Here is a 12,194-nt window from a genome sequence, read left to right on the forward strand (position 1 = left end):
CAGCATTCTGCTAGCTGCCTTCAGAACAAGAGGTGGAACTCTCAGCTCCTCCTGTACCAAGTTTGCCTAGACACTGCCATTCTCCCACCTTGATGATAATTGACTAAACCTCTGACCCAGTAAGCCAGCCCCAATTAAATGTTGTCCTTTATAAGCGTTGCCTTGGTCGTGGTGTCTGTTCGCAGCAGTCAGAATGCTAATACAGGGAGCAATGTTGTTGAACATGCATAGATTTTGTGAAGATTGATGGCTGCCTTTGGAATTCAGCTAGAAACCGTGACTCTCTCATTAGCCATGTTGGAAACAAGCAGCTTAAATTTACAGATTTCCATGGAGTCTGTATTGTAGTGTAATTATTTAACATGTTTTTGTAGCTGTTCAGTGTGAAAGAAAACCCATTGAAGTTTCCCGAGAAAAATCTTCCAACTGTGCAGCTTCAACAGAAAAAATCTACATCCGCAAAGACCTCCGAAGCCCTCTAGCCGCAACGCCAACCTTTGTAACAGACAGCGAGACTGCCAGGTGCCCTGCAGCTATTAGTGCATCATTTGCTTCTCTTCCCAGATCTACTGAGACTAAAACCTGTGCCTCATTTGTTGCAGGTCAGCTGGACTGTTGGATTCAGGAATGTTTGTGAATATTCATCCGTCTGGAATAAAAACAGAGCCAGCTATGCTAATGGCACCAGATAAGGTATGTAGCCTAACTAAAGACCCTCTTCCACCTCTCCCCCCTCCCCGCCCCCATCCTGCGTGAGTCTGAGCCCTTAGTCCCATCCCATGCTCTGTCTACTGCAGAGCAATAATTTCTGTTTCCTGTTTTCAAAAGATTGTTATTTATGTATGTACTTTATGTGTGAGTGTTCTGTTTGCATGTATGCCTGCATGCCAGAGAAGAGCATCAGATCCCACTACAGATGGCTGTGAGCTGCCATGTGGTTGCTGGGAATTGAACTGAGCACCTTTGGAAGAGCAGTCAAGGCTCTTCACTGCTGAGCCATCTCTCCAGCCTCTAATTCATGTTTCTAAAGCTTAACTTATTTGATAAAATTCTTCACTATGCTATTAAAAATGTTATCTCTAACATGAAAGCAAAGGACATTTAAAACTGTTCCCAGTTTCTTTCATTTTAAAATAAATGTTATCTGAAAATTAACTTGGGGTAGATCCAAACCAAACAGAATGGAATACTGCCTGTAATCCCAGCAACTCGAAAGGTGATGACTACAAGGGTAGCCAGCCTGGGCTACACTCTGATTTGAGGATCATCTGTGCCCTATTGTGAACCCATCTGAAAAGGCAGAAGGATAGCACAGACTTCCTACCTCTATTCCTCTTATTTTTCCCTGCTAGATTTATTTGTGCCAGTACTTAAGATAGCTCCAAGTAAAACTCCTGGAGGCTGGAGAGATGGCTCAGAAGTTATAAGCACTGGCTGCTCTTCCTGAAGTCCTAAGTTCAATTCCCAGCATCCACATGGTGGCTTACAATGATCTATAATGAGATGCCCTCTTCTGGCCTGCAGGCATATATGCAGGCAGAATGCTGTATACATACATACATACATACATACATACATACATATATATACATACATACATACATACATACATACATATATACATACATACATACATCTTTTAAAAAAAAAAAGAAACTCTTGGTGTACTAATCAAAACATTCATTTGAGCGTCAGGATTATAGACAGCCACCAACCTTCCTGAGCATGCTGTGGATGCGGGGAGCTGGGGGGATCAGAGTAGGACGAGATTGCCTGTGCTTTCAGATTACACAACCCAAGTTATCTAGAGTCCCTTAAGACTGGAGCAGATCTTCATTTGTCACAGGGTCTAAAGAAAAGACATGCACGTGCGCGTACACACACACACACACACACACACACACACACACACACACGCGCGCGCGCGCGCGCTTGTGTGGGGACCCTCATGTTCTTTAAGGCCAAAGGGTATGTACTGCTGTTTATTGCTGTCCGCCTTATTCCCTTGACACAGAGTCTTTCCGAACCCAGAGTCAGATGTCCCATTGGGTTAGCAGCCAGTGAGTCCCAGCAGTCCTTCATCTTTGTCTCCCCCAAGTGTCACGATTACAGAACACACGTGATTGTGTGTGTGTGTGTGTGTGTGTGTGTGTGTGTGTGTGTCCTGGGGATCTGAACTCAGACCTTTGTGTTACACAGCAGCCACTGTTGCCCACTAAGCCATCTCCCCAGATCAAAAAGCTTTCTTTATTTAGATAAAATGTGGAAATTTTCTATAGTCTTCAAAAACTGTATGAGAAGAAGAAAATATTCCCTAAAGAGATTATTTTTACATCTATTTGTATTTACTCTGTGTGTGTGTGTGTGTTTGTGTATTCACCACAACATACATGAAGGTCAGAGGATAGCTTTCTGGGGTCAGTGCTCCCTTTCCATCATGAGGGTGCTCCCTTTCCATCATGTGGGATTTGGGCCTTAAACTCAAGTCCCCATTGTTAGTGGCAAGTGCTTTGACTCCGAGCAGTCTCGCTGGCCCTGAGAAGATGTGAGGGTGCTTGTGGGAAGACGTTCTTCTCCCTGCACTCGGCTCTGGCTCTGCAGCACTCAGCCCCACAGTACTGAGGTGACCATCATTCAGTGGAAGGATATATGTTGTACAACATGAGGTTCTTGGTTCAATCCCAGCACCCAAAAGTGTAATGCTAAGCCCTTAAAGCACTGATGCGTGTGCCTGGCACCAAAGGAATTTAATAAACTGAAGCATTTGGTATATTAAAACCTTTGAATTGGAAATATTTCCAAAACCTCACGTATCACATTGAGAAGTTGCCGTGTGTCAGCTCCTTGCCTTTAAGATTGGGAGCTGAAAGGAAGGAAAAGGAAGAGTGGCCCTGCTCTTCCCGTGCAGCGACTTTAGCTGGAGTATGGTAGACAGACCGCCACTGACAAAATGGGGCAGCCGATGATGCATTTAGATACCAGACCAGATTGTTCGGTAAGACGTTTTGAGGGGCTAGGAAGATGGCTAGGAAGATGGCCCAGTGGGTAGGAGCAGAGACGGCTCTTACAGAGGATCAGAACTCATTTCCTAGCCTTTGCCAGAGGCGGCTCATGATGAACTCCACCTCCTGCGGATTCAGTGCTATTTGCTGGCCTCAAGCACCAGCAGTCATGAATATTACCACACATAGACACCGGTAAATACACATTTTGTAAGAAATAAAACTAAATCTTTGGTCCTGGAGAGATGAGACAGCTATAAGGTTAAGAGGTTTCACTGCTCTGTGAAAGACCCATGTTCAGTTCCCAGCACCCACATGACAGCGTGCAACCATCCATAACTCCAGTTCCAGGGGATCCAGTGCCCTCTGTTGACCTCTGAGGGCACCAGGCTTCATGTGGTGAACAGACATACATGCAGTCAAAACACCCATACACATAAAATTAAAATTGTTTTAATCATAAAGAAAATTTGGTCATTTTAATAATAATGCTAAAAAGAATTTGAATTTTTACCTAATTTAATATCTTTTTATAGAGAAAGCAACTATGACTTAGAATAGCTAGTAAGTATAGTAGTATAATTTTTCTTTTAAACTTTTATACAATTTTTTAAGAACTTGTATCTATTTTAAAGCCTGTATTTTCTTCAAGAGTCAGTTAGTTTCTCCCTCCCTCCCTCCCTCCCTCCCTCCCTCCCTCCCTCCCTCCCTCCCTCCCTCTCTCTCTCCCTCTCTCTCCCTCTTTCTCTTTCTCAGGGCAGGCTCTTACTCTATAGTCCAGCAAAGTCTGGAATTCACTATGTAACCCACGCTGGCCTTGAATTTGTGGCAATCCTTCTGCCTCAGCCTTGTGAGTTTTGGGGATTACAGAAACAAGCTGCTGTATTCATCAATTTAATTTGCTAATATGCTTTTCTTTTAGTATTTCATGATCTAGAATTTGATACTTAAGGTTTTAAAGCATATCTGTCCCACCTTGCAAATTTTTAGTGCTTTCTTCTTTTCTTAAAGGCTGAATCGTGTCAGGGAGACTTAAGCACATTGGCCAGTGTGGTCACATCATTAGCGAATCTCGGCAAAGCTAAAGACCTTTCTCACTGCGGTGGGGATATGCCTGTGGTGCAGAGCTTACGCAATGGGGATACATCCTTCGGTGCTTTTCATCATGATATTCAGACCAATGGGGATGTTTCAAGGTAGGATCCGTGTGGTCTCATCTTCCAAGTCTTATTTTAGTTGACCAAAATGCCTTTGCATTAAATCTATAAAAGTTTCTGAAAACAGTATTGCTATAAGACTTGAAAAAGGTAAGACAGTGTAAGGTTTAACTGAAAATCTGCTGTTAGTACAACATGGCCAACACATTCCATTCTGAGTTTCACGAGCCCTGAATGTAAAATTAGTGCTGAAGTCTGGCATAGATGATTTGTATATGTAGGGATAAGTGTGAGGATTTCTCTCAGACTTGAAGAGATTGTGATTTCTTGGTAGTACGGTAGTATGCAATAATCCAAAGTACACTTACTGAGTTTAACTTGTTGATTTTTGAAACAGTGCCAAAGGTCAGTGCAATCCAGCAGTCTGTCTGTCATACAAGACAGCTGTTTTCTGAAGCATGCTTAGTTGTTTTCTTGTTTTGTGTGTGCACACCTCTCTCAGACAGTGACACTGGAGGTGGGTTCCAGGGCCTCCTGTGAACTACACAAGCCTTCTACCTTTGAGCCATAACCCTTCCCTATTTGCCAAAGAATTTTTAGGCTTAAACTTCCCTCTCTGTAGTCCTTGGTACTAAACCCAGGGCCTAATGCGTGCTAGACAGCCTACCCTTGTGCTATTCCCACAGTCCCTTGACTTAAATCTCAACTCTGGAATTTTGCATAAGAATTTCATGTTATTGTTGGAGATTGGCCAAGCTTACAGCTTCTGCTGCCTCCTCACAGGGCATTTGACACTCTTGCAAAAGCACTGACTCCCGGCGAAAGCTCCGCCTGCCAGAGCCCAGAAGAGGGCATGGAGGGAAGCCCGCATCTAATCGCTGGAGAGCCAAGCTTCGTGGAGAAGGAGGGGCCGCTGCTGAGCGAGTCGCACGTAGCTTTCAGGGTATCTTTAATTTCTTTATGTCATATGACTGTTTGATGTCGATCTCCCTTTCAACAGTCAAAATTGGCCTGTTGAACTTTTAAAGTCGGAAATTTGCCACTTCTCGGTGGGATTTCAGAACTGAAACGGAAAGGTACACCCCGTGCTGTAGAGGACCACAGAGCGTCAGGTCGCTGTCCGTCGACTGTGATAGCGCAGTTAGTTGCTTAGACTTTAGCCGCAGTAGCCTTTTCTTTCCTTAAGCATGGGCAGTCATTATGTACTGAGAGCACCACTTTGTTCAATGCCTGCCTCTCACTTCTTAAGCATCAATTGGTGTCCAAGACCCAGATATTTTGTTCTTAGGTTAGAAATGATAAATGTGTGTGTTCCCTTACCTTAGCCACCCTTCAGCATTGCCATGTGAGAGTGCACATCATTTAATGCATTTTAGCCTCAGGTTTGTGTCCGCTAGTATTTTTTTAAATCATTTTGGAAAAGGAACATTTGAAATTCCTTTCGTTCTCCTAAATACATTTTGTAATGGTCCTGGGGATGAACCTAACATAGCCTGTGTCCATGGCCCCCACATATGCCAGGCAACCTGTACCTCTGTTTAGCTCAGCCTCTGTGCAGGCTCAGGATGGCAGCGATGCAGGTAGACTGTTAGAAATGAGACAGAGGAAGCCTAGAAATCGATTTCCAACATCGGATTTGTTATTCAAATTAATATGCCCAAACTGAGCTTGGATGTGCTCCCGCTGAGACCTCATTAACACCATAATAGACCCCCTGCTTGGCTCTTTGCTCTGCCAGTTGTGAATACCATTAGAAAGGGGTGAGCAAGCAGATGTAGATTATATTTAGCAATACGTAAGCAGTAAGCACGTGAGAATGATTAAGATAGATTATAAACTTTCCTACATTTCTTAGGAGAAACATTTATAGCTATGAAATGATAAGTGTCTGTACTGCCAATAACTATCTGTTTCGCTACTAAAAGTAATGGACAGAAAATACATGTGTCATAGACTGAAACACCACATAAGATTGGTACTTCAAAATTCAGCTTGGTTGAAATAGCCACAAAACCAGTTCACTATGGCTTAGTTGCTGCAATATGACTGATACACCAGTTAAGTACTTCAGGGAAACCCATTCTCATATAAAACTCGACTACAGATAACTTAGAAATAATTCAAGCATTTTATCTGCTCCTCACAAGGAAAATTTTCATGGGCAATATGAGAAAAGGTAACGAGAATGATCAATGCCATGCTTGTTGGAGCTACAGACAAGGGACCAAGACAAAGGGCTTTTTCCCACTGTTCGCTCAGATTCTAAGTAAAATACATTCTTTTGTGTTCTCAGTTTCATTTCCTGCTCTGGACTTAGATTGGATGGAGGACAAGAGAGCTGTAGACTGAGGCCCAGTGCAAGAGGCTGCTGTAGATAGCAGCTGTCAACCTACTTAGAGAGGTTCCCATATTCTTAACTGTATGAAATAAATGCTTCAGACAGAGTATTAAACGGATTCAAACTTTGCCTTTTCTTTCTGGAGTCGGTGGGTTCTCCCAACTCTTGCTTCCGGTCTTGGGAAGAGGGTTCTTTTCAGTGGTTCCAGGACCTCAGTCATCTGATGGTCTGATGGTTCTGCCGCTGGGCACATCCTCATTCAGACTGTGAACTTCTCTCTGAATCCCTGAGCAAAGCAGGCCTTTGCTCCTCCGCTGCTCTGGTTGTCTGGTGTAATTTGCATATTCTCATATCTGTTTCTTACAGCTGAGCCATGCCACATTCTTCCAGATGAGCTGGAGGTTTTTTGTTTTGGTTTGGTTTTTTGTTTTTTTTTTTTGTTTTTTTTAAGATTTATTTATTTATTTTATGTACATGAGTACACTTGCTTTCTTCAGAAACGCCAGAAAAGGGCATTGGTTCCCATTACGGATGGTTGTGAGCCACCATGTGGTTGCTGGGAATTGAACTCAGGACCTCTGGAAGAGCGGTCAGTGCTCTTAACTGCTGAGCCATCTCTCCAGCCCTAGCTGAAGATTTTTTTTCTCAGTTTGTAGTTGAATTAAGATTTGTATATTTTAGTCTTATTCAAAGCAGTCAAAATGTAGGAAGGAGACGGTGTCTGATACAGTAAGTAGAGGAGGTAAGAATCTAGGATGGTAATAATACTTCTTTTATTTAATGACTTTGAGTTATAATTTTAAAAATCTCTTTCGTGTCATTCTTATAAGAGTAATTAAGGTAAATAGGACTTCCATCCTTTAATAATATATGGAACAAGAGCGAGGTGGTTTCTAAAACTGTTACAGACACTTATCTTGTAAATTGATCTCTTTCTTACTCCATAGTTGTGGCTCTCCTCCACACCATAACTGACCATCTGTTACTTGGTTTCCCCTTCTTGTTTATTTCCATTGCTGTAGTTTAAAGCTCTTTTAAAGTTCTAGCTTGAATCGTCACGATATTTTATGTTCCTTATATCTTCTCCATCTTATTCTGGATTCTGAAACCAGCGTCATCTTTGTTAACAATCAACCTACTATGTCACTTGACAATTTAAACAGTAACAAGACCCTGTCACAAAAATCAATCAATCAATCAATATATTCCATAGCTTCCATTGCCCATGTGGGATTCAGTTCAGGCTCTGTCACATGACCTTTCAAGGCCCTTCCCATTCCGAGTCACGTCTCTGTCACTTCCTGCACAGGCCAGTCCTAACCCTGACCACAGTTCTCACTGTTGAGACTTGGCTCCTGAGACAACGTCTCCTCCTCGTAGTCCATCAGTGTGCTGGGTGACTAATCCAGAGTCACGAAGCCTTGAAGGGGAATCCACCTCTCTCAACAGGTCAAATGAGTTTTTCCCGCAAGGTTTATTCTGCCAGTTAGAATTTGACCTAGAAACCGAACTAGAAAGTTAGTTGCCAAGGGAAGCAGGAAAGCACACTGCTGGTATTTTATTTGTTTAAAGGTAATTTAAAACAATTAGGGGAAAGGTTTGGAGGGTTTGTTTGGTTGGTTGGTTGGTTGTTTTTTGTTTGTTTGTTTGTTTTTTAAAGGTGTTGTTTTCTCTTGTGGATTTCTGTTCGTTACTTTGGATTTTGAGCCAGAGCCTTGCCAGGTAGCATTTTGTGGTTGTAAAGTGCAGTCCTCTTACGCACTGTGATGACAGACGAACATTCTACGTTGTTGGTTTGTCGCGTCCGTCCCTCCTTTACAGGACTGATTGTCTTGGCCAATCCCCCCCAGGTTTTTGCTCCCCACACTCACCTCAGACAGTTTTATATGGTATAGTTCCCAAAATTCTTGCACTCAATCTTGTTACATCCTTGTTTTCAAAGCATTGAAGATTTGCTTGCTTCTCTTCAGAACTGTTTTGTGGGGCTGGGGAAGATGGCTCAGTCGATAAGTACTTACCACCCAGAATGAGGACCCAAGTTCAGATCAACAGCTTCAAAATTAAGCATCAAGCATGGTGTGGTTGCCAGAAATCCCAGCCCTGAGGAGGGGGATGCAGGCAGCTCCCCGGAGCTCACTGGCCAGCTTCTCTTGCTGGAATTCTGACCTTCAAATCCAGTGAGAGACTCTGTCCCAAAAGGAAGGTGAGATGACTCTGTGGAGTTTGACCCCTGAGATGCACAGTAGAGAGAATTGACTTTAGAAAGTTGTCCTCTGACCTCCATATGTTCACCAAGGCACACATCAATACCCATATGCACATATCACATGCATATTCATATGCACATATCACATGCATATCCATATGCACATATCACATCCATATCCATATGCACATACACATCCATACCCACATGCACATATCCCATGCACAATAAATAAAAAGGTGGTGAGCAATAGAAGAGACTCAGCATGAACCCTCTGTCTCTGTGCACATATCAGTACACGTAAGTGAACATTATATATGCATCTCTCTCACACACACAGAGAAATGTTTTGTTTTCTGAATTATGTTTTATTCTGCTGCTCCAGTAAACATTTACAGTTGTTCCATCACAAGGCTGCAGGCATTGTTTACTGATGGAATACATTTTTAGCATGCCCAAGGCCCTGGGTTCAGTCCTGAAAAGACAGTCTATATTTTCCCTTTTCTTTTTAAAATGACTTGCTTATTTCTATTTTATGCACATTGCTGTATGTTCATGTGAGAGTCTCAGATCCCCTAGAGCTGGAGTTATAGACAGTTGTGAGCTGGGAATTGGACTCAGGTCCTCTGCAACAGCAGCCAGTGTTCTTCACTGCCGAGCCATCTCTCCAGCCTCTCCCTTTCCTGTGTGGGATTTAAACCAGCCATTTCCCTGTCTCGTTATTTGGTGCTATTAACATTAATAAATAGGTAAGCCACACTGAAGGTATGGCTCAGTCAATAGAGCAGTTGCCCAACATGTGTGTGTATGTATGAACTCAACATGTTTGAGTTCCATAATCTTTTGAAAAATCACCTCCCCTCAAGAAACTGTTTTTTTCTAGTTGCATCCTCTTGCATACAAATTTCATGATTATTTATTTATTTACTTGTTTGTAAATGCACCACATTTTTTAAAATCCATTCTTTGGTTGTTGAGCATCTAGGTTGTTTTCAGTTTCTGGCTATTATGAATAAAGCTGCTATGAACATAGTTCTTTGTGGTATGATGGAATATCCTTTGGGTATATGCCCAAGAGTGGTATAGTTTGTTCTTGAGATAGATTGATGATTGATTCCCAGTTATCTGAGGAGCCACCATATTGATTTCTGTTGGGACTGTTCAAGTTTGCACTTCACCAGCAACAGAGGAGTGCCCCCTTGTTCCGCATCTTTGCCAACATGAGCTGTCTCTTGTATTATTAATCTTAGTCATCTGACAAGTGTAAAATGGAAACTCAAAGTAGTTTTGATCTCCATTTCCCTGATAGCTAAGAATGTTGAACATTTCTTTAAGTGTTTCTCAGCCACTTGAGATTTCTTTATTGAGACTTCTTTAGACCTGTATCCCATTTTCAAATTGGATTATTTGTTTTTGATATCTCATTTCTTGAGTTCTTTATATGTTTTTGGATGTTAGTTCTCTATTGATAAGGAATTGGTGAAACTCTTTTCTCTCATTCTGTAGGCTGCCATTGTGTCCTATTGCTGGTGTCCTTGCCTTACAGAAGCCTTTCAGTTTTATGAGGTCCCACTTATTAATTGTTGATCTTAGTGCCCGTGCTGTGTTTTGTTCAGAAAGTCATCTCCTGTGTCCATGTGTTCAAGGATATTCCTCACTTTTTCTTCTATCAGGCTCAGTGTGTCTGGTTTTATGTTGAGGATTTTGATCCACTTGGACTTGAGTTTTGTGCATGGTGATAAATATGGATCTATTTGCATTCTTGTTTGTGCAGCATCCAGTTAGACCAGCACCATTTGTTGAAGATGCTTTTTTTTTAATTAAATGTGTATTTCTGGCTTCTTTATCAAAAACCAAGTGTCCATGGATGTGCAGATTTACTTATGCCTCAGCCTTCAGTTCAACTCCATTAATCAACAAGTCTGTTTTTATGTTGATAGAAGTGGTTATTATTACAATAGCTCTGTAGTAGTTTGAAATCAGGGATGGCGATACCTCCAGCAGTTCTTTTATTGTTCAGGATTGTTTTATCTACCCTGATTTTTTGTTGTTGTTGTTGTTGTTTTTCCATATGAAGATGAGAATTGTCCTTTCAAGGTCTGTAGAGAATTGTGTTGGAATTTTGTTGGGGATTACACTGAATCTCAGATTGCTTTTGGCAGGCTCGCCACTTTTTCTATGTCTTTCCATCTTCTGATGTCTTCTTTAATTTCTTTCTTCAAAGACTTGAAGTTTTTATTATGCAGGTCTTTCGCTTCGGTGGTTAGAGTTACTTCAAGATATTTCAGATTACTTGAGGCTATTTGGAAGGGTGCTGTTTCCCTGATTCCTTCTCAGTCTGTTTGTCCTCTGTTGGATGCCATGAAGCTCAAGTTGCTGATGATTAGTAACTGTCATGTGGATTCTGGGACTCGAACCTTGGTCTTCTGGAAGAGCAACCTATGCTCCTAACTGCTGAGAAATCTCCCCACTTTTTGACATATATACGTATCGGAGGACTACTGATGTTTTTTGAGTTAATTTTGTGTCCAGTTAGTTTACTGAAAGTGTTTATCAGCTGTAGGAGTTCCCTGGTGGAATTTGTAGGGTCACTTATGTATATCATCAGCTAATAGCGATACTTTGACCTCCTTGTTTCCAATTTGTATCTCCTTGATCTACTTTAATTGTCTTATTGCTCAAGCTAGAACTTCAAGTACTATATTGAATAGATATAGCCAGAATAGCCAACCTCTGTCTTGTTCCTGATTATAGTAGAATTGCTTTAAGTTTCTCTCCATTTAATTTTGATGTTGGCTATTGGCTTGTTGTAATTGCTTTTATTATATTTAGGTATGTCTCTTGTATCCCTAATCATTTCCTCAGGACTTTTATCATAAATGGATGTTAGATTTTGTCAAAGGCTTTTTCAGCATCTAATGAGGTGTGTGTGTGTGTGTGTGTGTGTGTGTGTGTGTGTGTGTGTGTGTGTGTGTGTGTGTTTTCCTTCCAACCCTGAGTTTGTTTATGGTGGATTATATTACTGGTTTTTGTATACTGAACCAACCCTGCATCTCTGGGATGAAGCCTACTTGATCATGGCGAATGATCCTTTTTGTGTTCTTGGATTTGGTTTGCAAGTATTTTATTGAGTATTTTTGCATCTATGTTCATAAAGGAAATGTGTAATTCTCTTTCTTTGTTGAGACCTTTTATGGTTTGGGTATTAGGGTGACTGTGGCTTCATCAAATGGATGAGGACTGTTCTTTTTTTCTATATTGTAAGATAACTTGAGGAGTATTAGTGTTAGCTCTTCTTTCAAAGTTTGGCAGAATTCTGTGATTAAATCTTTGACCCTGAGCATTTCTTGGTTGGGAAGTTTTAATGACTGCTTCTATGTCACTAGGGGTTATAGGGCTATTTAAATTGCTCACCTGATCTTGATTTAACTTTAAGTTTTCTTTTCTACTTAAAATTTTTTAAATGTTTATATGTATGGGTGTTTTGCCTG

The 12,194-nt window shown here is 41.4% G+C and overlaps 1 protein-coding gene across 4 annotated transcripts in view; it reads left to right on the forward strand.

Moving 5' to 3' along the window:
- Nucleotides 1–12,194, forward strand: part of Nr2c1 (nuclear receptor subfamily 2, group C, member 1) — a 49,675-nt gene that overhangs the window by 19,494 nt on the left and 17,987 nt on the right. For all 4 annotated transcript variants that reach the window (XR_001779515.2, XM_030245065.1, NM_011629.3 and 1 more), the window contains 4 exons: nt 375–522; nt 603–693; nt 4,014–4,198; nt 4,943–5,102. Coding sequence is in view for 3 of the 4 variants with exons in the window: in XM_030245065.1 (XP_030100925.1) it covers nt 375–522; nt 603–693; nt 4,014–4,198; nt 4,943–5,102 (584 nt within the window). In the remaining variant the exon portion in view is untranslated. The remainder of the gene's footprint in view (nt 1–374; nt 523–602; nt 694–4,013; nt 4,199–4,942; nt 5,103–12,194) is intronic.

Source organism: Mus musculus, chromosome 10, assembly GCF_000001635.26.
Source record: "Mus musculus strain C57BL/6J chromosome 10, GRCm38.p6 C57BL/6J".
NCBI lineage: Eukaryota > Metazoa > Chordata > Mammalia > Rodentia > Muridae > Mus > Mus musculus.